General features: G+C 51.5%; 5 protein-coding genes across 7 annotated transcripts; 2 read left to right on the top strand and 3 right to left on the bottom strand.

Annotated features, from left to right (window-relative positions):
- Nucleotides 1-48: 48 nt before the first annotated feature.
- On the top strand, nucleotides 49-2,570 carry H310_05286 (hypothetical protein; the record flags this gene model as incomplete). The annotated part of the gene is made up of 16 exons (XM_008869961.1): nucleotides 49-205; nucleotides 259-369; nucleotides 426-449; nucleotides 496-540; nucleotides 600-638; nucleotides 699-998; nucleotides 1,069-1,235; nucleotides 1,289-1,435; nucleotides 1,496-1,556; nucleotides 1,583-1,679; nucleotides 1,747-1,844; nucleotides 1,898-1,997; nucleotides 2,060-2,117; nucleotides 2,168-2,252; nucleotides 2,308-2,391; nucleotides 2,452-2,570. The coding sequence occupies exons 1-16, from the start codon at nucleotides 64-66 to the stop codon at nucleotides 2,568-2,570; spliced, it is 1,677 nt and encodes a 558-aa protein (XP_008868183.1). The 5' UTR covers nucleotides 49-63.
- On the bottom strand, nucleotides 2,073-5,424 carry H310_05285. Of its 2 annotated transcripts, none has more exons than XM_008869959.1 (14): nucleotides 5,316-5,424; nucleotides 5,172-5,266; nucleotides 5,046-5,118; nucleotides 4,829-4,984; nucleotides 4,626-4,751; nucleotides 4,434-4,579; nucleotides 4,233-4,375; nucleotides 3,974-4,156; nucleotides 3,660-3,928; nucleotides 3,315-3,590; nucleotides 3,065-3,268; nucleotides 2,966-3,010; nucleotides 2,751-2,903; nucleotides 2,073-2,688 (listed from the first exon to the last, which is right to left on the bottom strand). In XM_008869959.1, the coding sequence occupies exons 1-14, from the start codon at nucleotides 5,355-5,357 to the stop codon at nucleotides 2,587-2,589; spliced, it is 2,013 nt and encodes a 670-aa protein (XP_008868181.1). In that variant the 5' UTR covers nucleotides 5,358-5,424; the 3' UTR covers nucleotides 2,073-2,586. The 2 variants fall into 2 exon arrangements, with proteins under 2 accessions (XP_008868181.1, XP_008868182.1); XM_008869960.1 differs by having other exon boundaries at nucleotides 3,974-4,153.
- A 1,581-nt stretch (nucleotides 5,425-7,005) lies between these two features.
- Nucleotides 7,006-8,939, top strand: H310_05284 (hypothetical protein). The gene is made up of 7 exons (XM_008869958.1): nucleotides 7,006-7,139; nucleotides 7,185-7,700; nucleotides 7,761-7,915; nucleotides 7,970-8,034; nucleotides 8,085-8,184; nucleotides 8,241-8,411; nucleotides 8,475-8,939. Exons 1-7 carry the CDS (start codon nucleotides 7,032-7,034, stop codon nucleotides 8,809-8,811), a joined length of 1,452 nt encoding a protein of 483 aa, XP_008868180.1. The 5' UTR covers nucleotides 7,006-7,031; the 3' UTR covers nucleotides 8,812-8,939.
- Nucleotides 8,940-9,070: 131 nt separating this feature from the next.
- On the bottom strand, nucleotides 9,071-10,154 carry H310_05283 (hypothetical protein). The gene is made up of 5 exons (XM_008869957.1): nucleotides 10,072-10,154; nucleotides 9,926-10,022; nucleotides 9,688-9,885; nucleotides 9,510-9,630; nucleotides 9,071-9,459 (listed from the first exon to the last, which is right to left on the bottom strand). The coding sequence occupies exons 1-5, from the start codon at nucleotides 10,140-10,142 to the stop codon at nucleotides 9,110-9,112; spliced, it is 837 nt and encodes a 278-aa protein (XP_008868179.1). The 5' UTR covers nucleotides 10,143-10,154; the 3' UTR covers nucleotides 9,071-9,109.
- A 30-nt stretch (nucleotides 10,155-10,184) lies between these two features.
- Nucleotides 10,185-11,265, bottom strand: H310_05282. Of its 2 annotated transcripts, XM_008869955.1 has the most exons (6): nucleotides 11,187-11,265; nucleotides 11,019-11,130; nucleotides 10,811-10,939; nucleotides 10,676-10,763; nucleotides 10,420-10,627; nucleotides 10,185-10,374 (listed from the first exon to the last, which is right to left on the bottom strand). In XM_008869955.1, the coding sequence occupies exons 1-6, from the start codon at nucleotides 11,224-11,226 to the stop codon at nucleotides 10,268-10,270; spliced, it is 684 nt and encodes a 227-aa protein (XP_008868177.1). In that variant the 5' UTR covers nucleotides 11,227-11,265; the 3' UTR covers nucleotides 10,185-10,267. The 2 variants fall into 2 exon arrangements, with proteins under 2 accessions (XP_008868177.1, XP_008868178.1); XM_008869956.1 differs by having other exon boundaries at nucleotides 10,185-10,627.
- Nucleotides 11,266-16,303: the final 5,038 nt, after the last annotated feature.

The raw sequence follows: 16,303 nt of genomic DNA, 5'->3' as shown, positions 1-16,303 counted from the left end.
GTCCGTATAATTCCGGTAACTGTCAATATTATCCGGATGTGTCGACCAACCCATTGTTGCACCATGCGTGACGGCAAGGACGACGACGTCGCGCTTCAGGAGAGCGCGAGGAAGATCCAAGGCATGTATCGTGTCCGCATGGCTCGGCGGCGGCTACGCGAGCTGCTCAAGGCAGTTGTTGAGCGCTTCTACGACGAGGATTCAGGTATTTTTGGACGTCTGGAAGGCAACATCACCCCATGCCGAGTCGTCGTACAGGCATGTATTACTACTACAACGCCAAGACTGGCGAGAGTTCGTGGTTCAAACCCACCTTACTCGGCAGCGACGAAGCGAATTTATCAGCTATTTATGCCAACAACACAGACGGTAACACCCAATGCTACAAAGGCACACTGAGCTGTCTTACCTCGCGTGGTCGCTAGCCGTCGCTTCAGGAGGCGAGAAAGGTCTTGAAGGAATAAGGAATCACTGCATGACGAGTATTACTATTAGTGGACTCCCCCATCGCGGTTGAACACGTTCAGAATCCCCTAGAAGGTACTGTGTGGAGCGCATCCCATCGACACCACTCAGATGATTCAGATAACATCTTATAGCCAACAACGAAGAATCTGTCATAAAGGAGTTGCCCGGCAGTATGAACAACTCCAGCATCTCGTGCTGTTTACTCGTGACTGACCGCGCGCCTCGGTCAGTTGGCGTAGGCACTCCCTTAGCCCAAGATGCCCCACTCAACGAACCCGCTGCAGACATCAACCCCTCCACGATCCCAGACAGCCGCGCCGAGACTCCGCCAGTTCCAGACATGTCAACTCCGGTCGACGATGAGACTCAACTCAACGACACCTCTGAAGCTTTTACACCAGAGGAGGTCGCCCTCATCAAAGAGCAATTTCAAAAATTCGACCCAGACAACAGCGGGTCGATCTCGGCCGAAGAAATGATGGCGATCATGCATGCTTTTGGCGACACATCAACTCTGGACACGATCAAAGGTTTGGCCACCCATGACTGCCTAACTTGGTCTTTTCGTGCAACTATCACGTGCTCTGTTGTCCATGGCAGCGTTGATTCATGACGTGGACCGCGACGGCAATGGAGAAGTCAGCGTGGATGAGTTTATCATGATTCTACAAATGCAGCGCGGGAAGGATTCGTGTTGTCCGTCCCTCGAGCTTGCCATCATGTTCGGCCCCGATGAAATCGCAAATTTGAAGCGCCAGTTCCAACAGGTTGAGCACGAACGGATGGCTACCATCTATGCGTTCAGCACGCGACTGAGTAGCTGGACAAAGACAGCAGTGGCGAAATCGACGTCAGCGAGCTCGCGATTCTCATCAACAGCCTCGGACAGGACGTCACCCCTGCCCAACTCCGCGAGATCATCGACGAAGTGGACCGCAACAAGAATGGCACGATTGACTTCAATGAGGTGGAGTCTTCTTGCCTTCGAGCGATCGATTCAACAGATCGATCGAGCGCATTCTCGTAGTTTTGCCACATTGTCTACAACATGCGCAACCCGACGCAAAGCCGTACGATCTCCTCCAACCGTTCATCGCCCTGACGCTGTCGGTAGGATTTGCGACGTTGCTGCATTTGGGGGTGGCCAAAGGATTGCTTAAGGACTTGGGCAACGTCATGAATGCGACGGGGGCACGTGTGATGGCGTGGTGGTACGAACGGTTTATCTTCATGTCCCTCTGCATGAATTTTGTCTCGATGACCGTGTTTGCCTTGCAGGAATGCCGACAAGATCGCTGAAGAACAGCGCCTCAAAGCCAAACGAGAACGAGCGCTGGAGCGGCAGCGACTCTTGCGAGAACAGTGCGTTTCACAAAGTGGTGGACGCCGAGGGAACTGTCGTAAAATGGTGACGGTAGGGAAGAACGAGAGCGGCAGATTTTCCAGGAAGAGCTCGCGAGGTTAGCGGAAGCCGAAAAGGCACGGTGGGCCGTTGTGCCCGGCCTGCAACACGAGATCTTGTTTGACGGGTGAGCACTGCATTTTCTTCCGAACGGAGCGACTTGGGTTGACGAAAGCTCTGTTGGTCTAGCGATAAGGAAAACTACCCAAACAAGGGCCAGTACGCCCGCGTGCATTATACAGCTATGGTACGTGGTGTGCATCGTCTATCACTCCATCTTGAATCAATTCCGTTTAGTTTGAAAATGGTCAAGTGTTTGAGGCATCGCGTAAGCGAGGTGGCGCGCTCGAATTCAAAGTCGGGGCCGGCCACGTGATTCAAGGTTGACTGCGTCTTGGGCAGGCCATCCCCACGTCGTGGAGCTGAAATTTTCACAGGATGGGATCTCGCAATTCCTCGGATGAGCGTGGGGGAAACCGCCAAGATTACTTGTGCGCCCAACCTTGCATACGGCGTTCGGGGTACGCGGCAACAGGCGATGGAATTTTGAATGTTTACCTAACTCTTGGATGAACGACCAGGACGCCCACCGAAAATCCCGCCCAATGCCACGTTGGTGTTCAAGGTCGAATTGATTGCGATCCACGAAAAGGTGCGCATGGACCAAGGGGCTGATAGTGACGACGAAGGCGCAATGTGACCACCCCTTCGAGCACTTATTGCATCAGGTTTTGGCTCCAATAATGCAAAAATGCTTCTTCCTGCATCTTGGACAGGTTCCCCATATACTTGGACAGCGCAAACACGTCGAGCGATCCCTACGCGCACCAAAAGTTAGAATTTTCTTGTCGTGGCACGATCACGTGGAGGGTGACTGTACGTAGTGTATAGCGGATTCAAAGGTCGCGGCGATACCACTTGCGTTGCACAATGGAAAATCCGACACGGGGTAAAAGACAACTTGCGTGCGCGAAGGGTGCGGCTGCTGGGCTTGCTGGGCTGGTTGCGAGGACTGTTCCTTGTAAAAGCCAATCTATTCCGATCGAACACGCCACGTCAGATCCATCGAGCTCGACAAACTCGAGAACACCGTACAAGTTGATGATACTGGTCAAACGCAGGCAGCCCCAACTTGTCGCCCTGGTCGAATCACGGACATTAAAATATGCCAACGTGACATGCGTCGGTATGTACCCGCATATCGGTAGACATTGCGGCCAAGATGAACGCGACGCATACTTCGGGATTGTACCCTGCATTCGCAACGCTGCTGCCACCCGCACTGGCATGATTGCTTGGAGTGGATCCCATTTGTTGTTGCATCATATTCCAGTTGCTACTGTTGTTGGAGGGGGTGGTGGTGCTGTGCTGAAGCCCATTGGGTCCCCCTTGCGCCGACTAGACACAACTCCTCAACTGTTTGGCGTCAATGGAATCGCCGTACCATGTACATGTCCATCATGAGCATTGGCTTGGCCAGAGCATCCGCCGATTCTGGCGACAACATGGACGAGCTGGATGGCGTTGGCGCTTTTGTCGACAGGAATATGTTGTCGAGTTGATGGGAAGGAGTTGATGATGGCTTCATGTAGGACTGGTGTTGCCCTGTTTGATGCTGTGCATACGGCGTTCCTGCGTGCTGGCCTCCTGGTGTGCCAGCCATAGAAGGTGGCGAGGGGCCAGTCGGTGTGTATGCTACGTGATTATATCCGTATACCATCTGCAAGAGGCGCCGTACGAGCGTGAGTGGTAGATCCACCAAACAACGAGAATGCGTTGGGCAACTTACCTGAGGTGTCTGCACTCGATAGTGGGAGTGCGGGCGAGAGGTGCTAGAGCTCGCATGCTGTGGGAGTTGATGGTACGACGGATGCTGTTGTTGCTGGCGAAAGTAGACGCAAGTTGGCGCGTGGCTCGCTTGCTGCGACACGTCTGTCAAGGCCAGGCACGCGAGACAACGGTAGATTGGCGCTTGTTTGTTCATGGAGCCGTCGTGTTCGTGGATCTCGTACCCCACGAGCTTCCATTCTTGCATGGTGTCAGTCCACGTAGGCCGGGCTGCATTCGCCCAGGTTAGGTTTCACTCCATGGATGGATCCGTACCGCGTGGAAGGTTGTGCGGGGTGGCAGTCGTATGTCGGCGGTTCATGGGAGTCTTGTCATTGGAACAGGCATGGGTCGGTGTGGAGTGGTGAACGGGCGTGGGAAGGGCGCGTGGCCGTTGGGCTCCGCTCGTGACCTCGGACGGCGACGACGCAGTGTTGTTACTCGGAGATTTGAGCCCTGCTACAATGAAAAGTCCATTCAATCTGGAAACACTCGCAGCGGTCCTCGAAACAAAATCGAGAGGAAGTAGACGAACCCAATCGTCGCTTGTTCCGTTTTGAACGGATGGCGACTGGAGCCGTGCGGACACTGGAGATATCGGCGTATACGTTGCTCGACTCTGGAGCGATCTGCAATACAAACGAATGGTTCTGGTGGTTCTTGCTCACGTCTTCGATGCTGTAGACCCAAAAACAATTCAAGTTGGCCCAAGTCATCACGGCAGGTTGAATGGTACCGGAATGAAATGCTGACGTGGCCATTCGTGATGTTCGGCCGTAAGTCGGGAAACAGCTTGAGAATGCCCGTGGACGGCGACGTCGCGACAGCGGAAGTCTGTACAACGTCTCCACTGTCGTAGAGTAGCGTTAGCTCCAGTGGGATCTGGAAAGATGTCAGTTCGCTGGTGTCATTGCGTGGGTGGACTCACAATGCGCTGCGAAACAGTGTGACCGGGCGCGGCTTCGACCTGTACTTGGATCGTCATGCACTTGTCTCGACCGCCTTCGTCCTTGAACCAAACGTCGGGAGGTTGTTCTGTCACCACGAGTTTTTCCTGACGGGAAGAACAGCATGATGATCCTGGTGAACGACATGGACATCGCTGAGAAGAAGAAGTGGGTGCTGGTCTACCTGGACGATCGTGATCGGTGAAGTCAAGACAGACACCATCGGGTGCGGGGCCGCGAGAGAGCATCTTAGGCACATGTTCTGGACAACGTGGCGCAGGTGAAAGCGAAAGGTGCATATTGCCGACGTAAAAACAAGCGGCGTCGCGGGATCGATCACCTGCGTCGCACAAGCATCATTTCTTGTTCGCCAAGGCGATCGAATGCGAGTTGCAGTGTACCAGGTGCGACGACGATTCTTCGGTCAACTTGGTGTCGGCGTGAACAAGCGCGACTTGAAATGGCAGCGGGAAGCTGTATCGGGACACTTTCCATCAATGTTATGGCAAACACTCCACAGGACTCACGTGATGTCGTCGCCATGCTGCAAGCGCAGTGTGCACTCGACGAACTCGTCGGGAAAGGCATGTGCTGGCAATGGCCTTTCCACACCAAGGCTCAGCTATAAGCGTCGCGTTACGTGAATCAATCCTCCACGTCGTCGTACGTACCGATCGTGTCGCAGTGCTCCCTTCCACAGCGATGAACGGCATCGATGGATCGGTCCCTTCGTCGCGACGTCGGCGATTAATGGAGTGCGGACGTGCGGATACAACTCACGACACACATCAAGCAGTGGCGCATCGTCAATAAACGCACGTTTTATAGTAAAACGTTATTCCTAGAGATGCGTTATATCCATCAAGGACGAGTCATTGACTGAACTCTAGGCAGGCAAAAAGAATTGGGATACGGCACGTTGAAGGAGTCGCCCGCGGTGCCCATGTACGCGAGCGCGAGAAGTGTTCTGCAGGCATTTCCACGTCCCAACGTAGGTGGGATCGTTGCAAGTACACCAGGTTGGTTGAATAAAACGTGCTAGTAAAACCACAAGCGCTAATCACCTGTTTTTCAGTAAAGGCGACTCAAGTCATGACGGACCGAATGTTTGACGTTGCAAAGGAATTTGATGCATCTCTTACAGGACGCTCGGCGGGGGCGACGCCGTTTGGCAGCGCGAATTGTCTACGTTCAGCGTAACAGGGCGCTCCTCGTACGCGGGGGCATAGTAGGCTCCTCCGTGGGCTGATTATTCTTGTCCTGAAGGCTCCACAAGCTCACCCCAACGGGCTACGAGCGAGTCGACCGGCATGCGGGGGTGAAAGTGAAATGCAGCCATTAGACGTCGAAGACGGGCGTCTGCGAACTACCCACTGTCGGGGGTGGGCATGCCGACAACTACAACGAAAGGCCGCGCATTCCACGGACGGTCGGTACCACTACAGTGGACATCACATTGGCCACCATTACTGCGCGCGGATGAGCGTCGAAGTTGGCATGTGCATCGCTCTGTACAACACAAGAAGCGGTAATGGATTCAAGGTCAGGAGTTCTCGTCTATACCGCTATGTCGAGGCTCGCACGCCGCCACGTGGCGAACGAGAGATGAGTAAAGCTGTCAGCATTCCGAGCAACGTTGGCGTGCGGTCTTCTGGAGATATATTCATGTGCTCGCGTTTTCAGCCTTGTTATGAAAAAGCACGTGTACGGATGGCAACATGGGGATCAGATTACTAAAGATAAAGAATTGGTCGTGTGGGGGGCAGTGGAGGACGTCACAAGTGAACACGCACGGGCAAATGCAAAGCCACAGGCAAATGAAGACAGGAGCGGCTGTTGTGCGATGCACAAGCATTCACATGCACAGCCATGAGCCTGAACAAGATCGCTGTGCGCCATTTCAAAGGTGTCCAGGGGGGGTTGGCATGGGTCCTCGCACTGGCACTTTCGCATCAATGGCTGAGCGGCATAGTTGTTGAATAGTCGCTGTACAAATAGCCTTTGTGCACCTAGCGGAAGCTTCTGTCCAGGGCACCATTTCATATTTGCTTTCCTGATGTAGGTTCTCCCTTACAATGACCATGCGTACTGTTGCACGGTCATCAAGATTCTGGAGAACCACGCGCCATTGCAGTCGCTCGCCAAAACGACTGGTGACCCAACCTCTCGAGAGGTCATCGCACTTGACACCATGCATCTTCCTGACGTCCACACACCCGCACTCCCCTCCCAGGTCTTGATCATCATCACGTCCCCATGCTGCTGCTACCTGCTCGCCACAAAATTTTAAAATGCGGAGTTGGCCGATATCTGACCGGATATGAAAAGCATTTTCCGGATAGCACTCAAATCAATGAGGCACTTGGTGAAGCCAGGTCCTGAAGGACATGTCGGCAACCAAAGCCAACGAGCAGCTGCCGTTGCTGGCGAAGTACTCGACGAGCGGCCTCGCCAAAGATGAATTGACCCATGTCATCGCCATCTCCCTCCCGTTGGTGCGTTGCTCTATTCCCCTGTGCATTCTTCCCATCCTCTGACAGGTTTCCTCGGCTATCCTCGAGTATGTGTTGAACAGCATCAACGGTATGTACACCGGTCACTTAAGCACTGAGCCAAGCGAAGTTCAACTTCTTCTTGCGGCGAACGGCTTATCGTACTTGTTCTACGCGCTGTTTCTGTACAGCCTGGCGATTGGCGTTGGCACGGCCCTCGATGCCATGTGTGCTCAAGCACACGGACGGGGCGCCAAGGCCGAGATTATTGTGCTGCTTCAAACGGCCGTCCTGTGCAGCGCTGTCTTAATGATCCCTATCTTCTTCACATGCTACTTTGCCACGGACATCCTGTTGCTACTCGGTCAAAATCCACAGGTGGCTGATGTCACGGGGCGACTGCTGTGGATTATGATGTTTGGCCTTCCCTTTTGCTTTGGCTACGAGATCTTCAAGCGTATTTTGCAGTCCCAGAACATCGTTCTGCCGGCCGTGTACGGCGGAGTCTTTGCCAACGTCACCAACGTGGCCGTGGCGTACGTCCTCATGTACCGCACGTCCTTGGTTCGTCATCTGCGATGGGCCGTTGACAAGATTTGATGGGTTCCATCTCTTTACGTGCAGGGATTTGTGGGCGCTGCATATTCGTTCATTGCGGTGACGGTCGTCTACTTTTCCGTGTCGTTGTACTATGTTATGCAAGCGACCTACTCGGATTGGATTCGCCAGTGGCACCTGCATGCCGCTGTGGCGCATTTGCCATCGTTCTTGTTCTTAAGGTATAGCAAGACGCGCGATCATTGAATCGTCGCTCACTCTCGTGGTGTGTGCAGTGCGTTTGGCTGGTTCATGTTTATCTCGGAGTTTGCTTCGGTCGCACTCACGTCAATCTTGGCCGGTACAGTCGACAGCATGGCCTCGAGATTCACAAGCATTTCATTCTTGTAGGCCTGTTGCCCCGTGCAAACTTGGCGATTGCTTCCAACAACATCTTTATGGGGTTCCGTCAAGTGTTTTTCATGGTGTACATGGGGCTTGGGGTCGCCAGGTACGTAGACTCTCCACCTCATCGTTTTATATGTACCTAAAGTTCGTTGCTTGTAGCTCCGTGCGTGTGGGGAATGCCCTTGGCGCGAACGACCCGACCCGAGCCAAGGTCGCGGCGGTTCAAACCGTGGGGCTGGCGTGTTCGTGGGCTGTCTTTACGTGTGTTTTGATGTTGGCGCTGCAGCATGTCTTCCCGCACGCGTACACGAACGACCCTGCCACGTTGGAGTATGTTGCTATTTCAGTTGGTTGCGCCTGGTGTTAATGCATTGTGGTCATGCGATGCGGTAGGTTGACGGCGCAGCTGATGGCTGTGAACGCGCCATTTCAAATTGGGTTTGCCATTTGGATGGTCATGCAAGGCGTGTTCCGAGGCAGTGCCAGGCCCCATGAAGGCGCATTGTGGAATGTGCTTGCGATCTTGGTCGTCGGCGTACCGGCGGGGTGGTTCTTGGCTTCCAACTACGAATGGGGCATCCTCGGCATCTGGGTCGGTATTTCTGCGGGCTATGCCATATGCGCCGTCTTTGGTCTCTACTGGCTGGCCACAGTCGACTGGGTGGCCATGGCCAAGGAAGCCAGCTCGCGCTTGACGGTGGATTCGCCCAGTCATGAATTGCTCGCCTAGTCGCTCAAGACAAGGGGATCGGACGGCCAACATGCGAAGGTTCCGATCCATAACTTTGACACGTCACGCTGTGCTAACAGGATATGCACGACGTCGTGCCTGCATGATTCGACTGTTGTGGTCCGTGAATTCTGTTGGCCAGTGCAACCCAACGGGGGCGAGTGCGATGGGCGCCGAGTCCGTCGATGAGTTCGAGAACTCGTTCCCATTCGCTTTGAACAAATGGCTAGCACCCGCGCGGTCGCGCTTCCCACTCTCGTGACCGACCAAGAAGGAAGCATGTATTTTATCAAACAGGTTACTGAGAAACCCTCGCCGATGGTGGAAGTGGCTGCGTGGGAAAGACCATGACAATGTTATCCCCTCGGATCAGGAGCTGCCTGACGAATCGCTTCACGACGTCGGGAGGACGCAGCTGCCCGGGCGCGATGGCTCGGACGAGAGGCTCAACAGAGTGGGGTGGGTGGGTCAGTGGAATAAATGCTTCCGTCACGTCGAACAGCACAACGTTCATGTGCTTGTCAAACCCTTTGAGGTAACCTGTGCACGTGCCACGAATGCTGCATATTCGCCGCACGACTACCACGACACGGGACCTGGCCATCAAGCACGCGTGCAGCAAACTCAATGGACCCTCCTTATGCAGTTCTACAGCTCGATGATCAAAACGATGTTGTCGCGGGAAGCTCGTGTTGTACCGGCAATTGCATGCAAGATGGGTGGTTTCTTGGCACCTGTCGTCGCGTCGTGGGGTTTCCTGTCAGTTGGACCTGTAGGATTTGTTTTGGTGTGAAGGAACTGGGGATGGTTTCGAGGCAACTACATATCCAAGGGAGAATTGAGCGAGGGTGGAGAGATTCAAAGGTCTGAACGAACGAGCTGGCGGCACTTGTACATGTTGTCGAGTGGGGGCGCGGACAAAACGTTGTCCAGGCGATTTTGAACCAGTGCCTTGTGTGCATTGAACGCCGAGCAGCGGACGTCAAAGGAACCACCAAACGAAGGTCGAGCGGTCTTTGGCGTGTAACTGGGGTCGAATTCTGTCAGGATCTCGGCGGCCTCTGCTACTTCAGCCTACAATTCGTCATGGGTGAACAATGGAGTGAGTTCGCACCTCCTGGCACACAATGTCGGGAGCGCACCCGTACTTCTTGTGCAACTTGGCACACAGAACGTCCTCCCGCCCCGAAAACACTCGCAGAATCTCAGGTCTGCATACGCCGTATGATTTATTCACGCATGATGGATATGGCTGCGTACATGTTCACGAGATTCTCGGGATTGTACTTTTCATAGAAGGCGGTGATGCGGTCGCGCTGCCACGCCTCCATTGTTGAAACGCGGGTGGGTTTCATATGTGTTTAAAATACGTTCGAAACGCATTGGATTCACATCTCCAGGTATTTAAAATTGTTTCGAAGTTAGTTTTCAAAGTTTCCAACAGACCACGCAAAGATCAACAGCAGCTATTCTTCTTCTTCTTCTCAACTGGTGCGCTCAAATCCAAGGCGGAGGGCTTCTCTTCTGGCGTCGCATTCCGTGCCTTGTCTTGGTTGTACACCTCTGCAGCCACAACGTTCAACCTTGCTCACGAGACAATTCACGCACCAATCACGAGTTTCTCAAACGCTTCGACAACGTTTTGACCGGTCTTGGCTGAAGCGCGGATATCAAGAATGCCATCGGCAGCTAAAACGGCGGATTCGTGGTCTTCGGGGGTGACCACCGTGTCTGCTGGGTCCAAATCGATCTTGTTGCCCACCAGCATCAAACATGACAGCAAAGTACTATTCGTGTCGGCAGAGTTGCGCAATTCCTGCACTTATCGTGAGGCCAATTAATGACTTAGGTAGGTTGTACATACCTTGAGCCAATGTCCTTGAGCATTGTCGAAGCTCGTGCGGCTGCTCACATCGTAGACAATCAGCGCTCCCGCCGCACGACGGTAATGCCTACACATTCCTCGATTGGGCTTACGCTCGAGTTCAAATTTACGTACGAGCTTGTGATAGCACGGTAGCGCTCTTGGCCAGCAGTATCCCAAATTTGAGCCTTGATACGTTTGCCATTAGGATGGGTGATAATCTTTGTGCCAAATTCCACGCCAATCGTAGGTTTTCTGACGTTGCTACCAGAGCAAGAAACGAAAGGATATCAGGGAGAACTCCAGAGCACTGAAGTTCTTTCAATGCAGACAAGCTAGGTACCTGAAAATCTTGGACGCGTTCGTGGATGCATCGATCGCCATATCTTCGTCCGATGCAGTGAAGTATGCAAGGAGATTCGTCTTGCCGACTCCAGGGTCCCCCACAAGCACCACTACAATGTGAGTTGGCTCAGACACTGCATTGCATGTATGCCAAGGAATGGCGCACCTTTGTAGAGCTCGTCGTATTGTTGATCGGGCGCGGCCATGGCAGTGGTGATGGCGCAAGTCGTTGGATTCGAGAATGCACACAGGATGTGTGTGTGTTGCAATCCTGCGAGGGGACAAAGCCAGTCCCCAGTGGGGAAAACTCCCGCTGACATACTTGAAGTGAAGTGTTTCAAGTGGGAATTTGCCCAATGTTAAGAGAAGAATACTTACTTTCTACTACGACCCCCCAACCTCAACAACGACAACAAACTCCAATGAAATTCATGGAAACGATGTCGTGTAACATATTTCACAAATTTCCGAGCATTAATATCCAATCATACGAAACCAAAAAGTATTGACCGTCTATTGGCGAATAAAAACAGTCGTCGCGCTTCAGTGCGCGCAAAAATATACGCCATCGCGCCAAATCAAGATATAATTTCATCCAATCGTCCTTGTCTAACGACGATTATTATCGAAGGATACTTTCCATTGGACAATCCACAAGCGCCAATTTTTAGACGCTGCACGTCAATATCGTGCTGAAGCAAGTCGTGAGCTGCTCCAACCTGCGCAAGAAGTATTCGCCAGCTCGCTACAACAGGTTATAACTACAGACACATTGTCAATCGTGCATCATTGTTATGTCTAAACATCATACACATGTAGAAACAACGACAATCAAACGTCAAACCCATGCCCAGAGGTTCGAAACTCGACCAATTCGAGAAGGGCCAGATTGCCGCACTTTTCAGTCACCTAGTCCCAATCGCGACCATTGCAGGGATGCTTGGCAGGTCCCGAAGTGTCATTCGAGCCTATCTTGTCAATCCAGACAAGTATGGAACCACCAAACGACCCGGAAGATCTCCCAAAATGACGCAATTGACGCAACAGAGGCTCATCCGAGAAGCTTGCAAGACTGGAAGTCAGCAAGCAAGCTCAAACAAGAACTCAACTTGAACGTGTCATTGCTTACCGTTCAGCACCATCTCCAAATGAGTGAGCGTCTCGAGTACGCGAAGCGGAAGCCAAGCCCAGTGCTCGCGGAACGACACAAGCGAGCTCGTTTGGACTTTGCTACGCGCCATCTTTCTGGACCTCCAAATTGGACTCAAATCATTTGGTCTGATGAGAAGAAGTTCAATTTGGATGGTCCAGATGGATGGCAGTACTATTGGCATGACCTTGCGCGGGAGCCAGACACGTTCATGTCAAGACGCAACGGCGGTGGGAGCGTCATGATTTGGGCCGCGTTTTCATCCCGCGGGACGTCCGAAATTGCTTTCCTAGATGGAAACCAAAAGTCCCACCACTATATCTGGACTCTCCAAGATTTTTTGTTTCCATTCGCCCACTTCAACCACGGCCTCGACTTCATTTTCCAACAAGACAACGCGTCGATCCACAAGTCCAAGGAAACGGTCGAGTTTCTCGAGCAGGAAAGGTTGCAATTTTCGAGCATTCAGTGTTATCGCCGGATCTCAATCCAATTGAGAACCTTTGGGGCATAGTTGCCCGAAAGATGTATGAAAGTGGTAAGCAGTATTTGCACGTAGGCGAACTGAGAGCAGCCATATTGCTGGCCTGGTCTCAAATTCGTCTGTCCACTTTGAATGACCTCGTTTTGAGCATGCCCAGGCGTTGTGTGGCAGTGCTGCAATCTAAGGGCGCTATTACAAAGTACTAGCTTTGATTTTGTGTCAATTGAACTGTACACGTTCATTTTTTGTTTGATGGCGTATACATCTTGCGCACTGCGTAAGCTCAAATTTGCTTTGAATCGGCAACTCAGTGGTGCCTTTGAACGATTCTCGTTCAAAGCACGCAAATATTGTTCGTAGAAGGCAGTCATCCAAGTTCGAGCTCATGCAACGGTCTTGCAGCCACTCATGACACGAAATTTTGCATGTCGTATAATTATTGCGCGCACTGTAGCACGACATTTACAGCAGACGAACGCATCGACCGAACTTCCGGATCCTTCTCGCGAGCCTCGGCGCGTAGGCTTCATCCACACTGTAAGCCTTCGGCACATTGGTGGCCTTGTTTGCGTGCGCGATCGGATCATCGACGGTTTTTCACCGCCTTGATCAAGTTGATCAGCGTGGAGAATTTGGGGTCTTGTTTGGCAATACGCTCGAAAGTCAAGTCTACCTTGGCATCAAAGCTCAATGGTAAAAAACTTGATGATGCGGTCGGCTTCGGGAGTCATGTCAATGGCTTCGAAGAGCTTGCGAGGGCATTCCTTGGAGTTGTGGATAAACGTCGCATACGACTCACGCTGTTGTCATGCGAGGTCGCGAGTTCGCGACGGAGCGGCATCTGGTTGAAAATTGTGGTTTCTCGTGAGTCTCCTTGAGGTGGCACCAGGAGAAGTTCGTATGAACCATCGTGGGGTTGGTCTTCTCGAGCTCGTTTTCCTTGATGTACATCAGATTGATACAGTGGAGGGACTAGTTGATGTAGGACTTGGACATGTAGTCATCGGCTTCGTCGTTTTCCTCCCAGCGGATGGTTGACGTTAACTACTTGCATAGCTATTGTTGGCAACTTTCTGTTCGATGCGATCTGCCCATTCGGCGTAATGGGACCCTTCAGCCATGAGCTGGACGGCCTCCATAACGGCATATTGCGTTGGGCTCTGAACCTGAAGCGATGTGGTGCGCAGTGGTGGCCAGGGTGGCGGAACAGAGCGGGGCAAATTGCAAGGTGAATTCTTGATGGTCATGGAGAAAGTATTGCTAACAAAGATATACATATACACAAACTATGCAATAGACCTCAAACACAAAGACTGTGTAATCAACCAGAATCACACCAGTATTCAAATTCACAAAACACGCATGGAAGTCACAACATGATTAGTCAGTCATAGGATGATTGTCGTGAAACAAATATTTCAGTCAGCAACTCACCACTCAATCAAGTGTGCAATCAGTAAATGAGCAAAAAGCGAATGACTTCGGAGATTACTCAGTGATCTCCGAAGTCACTCAAAGTCATTTTCAAAACGTGTTGTACAATCCAAAGACACAAGTCAACTGAATTCAAAATCGTGAAACTGACAGTCCGCGAGAGCATCGAGAGCACCAGCGAGTGTTACTTGGGACTGGGTAGGTGTCAAATTTCTTCATTCTTTTATCATTCGAATTGCTATAATGTGTTGAATAAAATGCTCCCAACAGAAAACTCCAGAACACAATGCACTTCAAAATATTCTCGCTTATCGTGCTCAAACTTGGCCAATTTCGGACGTGTAAGCTAATAAACTGTGTAATTGAATGTTAACCTGAGGAGCAGCAATAAAAAATTTCGGCAACAATAAAACCTCTATATTCCAATACAATAAATGGATGCCCAGAAATAGAAAAATCGCTCAATCTTCGTCATTTCTACTCCGTTTTGCACGAAAACGGTACCAAAATCACCGCACGCACAAGGCCAATCGTTTGCACATCGAATGAAAGCCCGAAAACTGTGGAAGTTACGGGCAAAAAACCATTTTCTATGGACATTGAGGTCATCCAGCGAATAAATATCTTTGGCAAGCAGCGCCGGGGGCGCAGCCTCACGTACCACGAGAAGCTAGATATTCTCATGCTTCAAGCAACTTTACGAGAAGCTCAGGTCGTTGACGTTGCCGGTGCAATTGCTAGTCTCCTTGGCCGCAGCACAAATGTTGTGAAGAACGTCCTCGCCGAATTTCTCCGGCATGGCGAAGTCTCGGTCAAACCTCCTCCGTCAAACACTTCAAAGCATTCCTCTCGTGTGCCATATACTCGACATGTTCGTTGCATGGTCCGTAAGTTCATTCGGGACCGGTGTGTTACACGAACAAGGACTGTTGCCAAGGATGTCATGTCGATGCTCGTGGATACAGACGTACTCTCTGTCAATGAGTACAGTCCCAAGGACAATTCTTCGTGCCTTCGGTCGGTTCAGGCATTCCTTGCTAAGGAAGGATATGAAAGAGGAAAACGATCGGGTGACACGACGTACAGACTGTCAAGAGACCATGAGTTGGCACGTGATGCGTACGTCGGGTTCATGGTTCCAACTGTCAGCGCCCAACCACGGAGGCCAATTGTGTATTTGGACGAGAGCTTCATCCACCATCACTACTCTCGACATGCGGACAGCTTGTTTGATCCCACTGACCCCGAAGCAACGAAACCCAAGCGTAAAGGACGGCGTTACTGCTTCATTGCCGCAATCCTTGATGATGGATCAGACGTGAGTCATCTGCTTGGCTTGGAGATTTTTGTTGGTGGGAAGAAGGATGGCAAAGAAGTGAAAGATTACCATGCTATGTTCAATCACAAGTACTTCACTGCTTGGTTCACAAGACAAATGGACGAAGTCGAAGATTTAGGTTGGAGGTCAGCGGTTTTCGTCATGGACAATGCAAAGTACCACAAGGTGAAACCAGAGTCAACTCCAAAAGGGAACTGGAAAAAGGAGGGCATGTACCAAGCCTGTTTGAAGTATGGTCTCAATGATGTGTCCCAGTCGGATCTCAAATCTGCTATGTGGGCCAAGTTGAAGAAGTATGTGTACGAGAACATCTTGCCTGTGGTTGTGAGTATGGCCCACCGTCGTGGTCACCATGTCGTCTACACTGCTCCGGGGTTTTCCGAGCTCCAACCAATTGAAATGATATGGGCGAATGTGAAAGGGACAGTGGGTCGTGCTTACACCTCCAAGACGACCTTCAAGGACGTGTTGGAACGTCTGGAAAAGGTCTTTTGGGAATTGGGCACTCCTACGATTTGTCAAACCATCCAAATCTCCACATGTAAGCAAATTTCACTGGATAGTGCCCTCCGGAATGCTGAAGTGACTGCCGACATCACAGAAATTGATCAAAGTCACTGTGGAAGTGACTCCTCACTGTCAAGAGGTATGTCAAGTGGAGATGAGAACATGATGATACTTCTGACAGCTAATAACTCTGTAAAGTAATTTTTGCATTTATATCATTCCGAAGAGGTAAACCAGTTGTTGAATATACAGCTCTCCTCCATGAAATAGTTAATAAGTTTTGGAATTTGAGCTGGTGCTCTCGATGATCTCGCGCACTATGAATAACATCGCAAAACATAATGTCATGAGTGGCGCCAAAACGAGACA

The sequence above is a fragment of the Aphanomyces invadans genome (genome assembly GCF_000520115.1).
Source record: "Aphanomyces invadans strain NJM9701 unplaced genomic scaffold supercont1.9, whole genome shotgun sequence".
Classification (NCBI taxonomy): domain Eukaryota; phylum Oomycota; class Saprolegniomycetes; order Saprolegniales; family Verrucalvaceae; genus Aphanomyces; species Aphanomyces invadans.
This window is presented reverse-complemented; position numbering and strand designations above follow the sequence as displayed.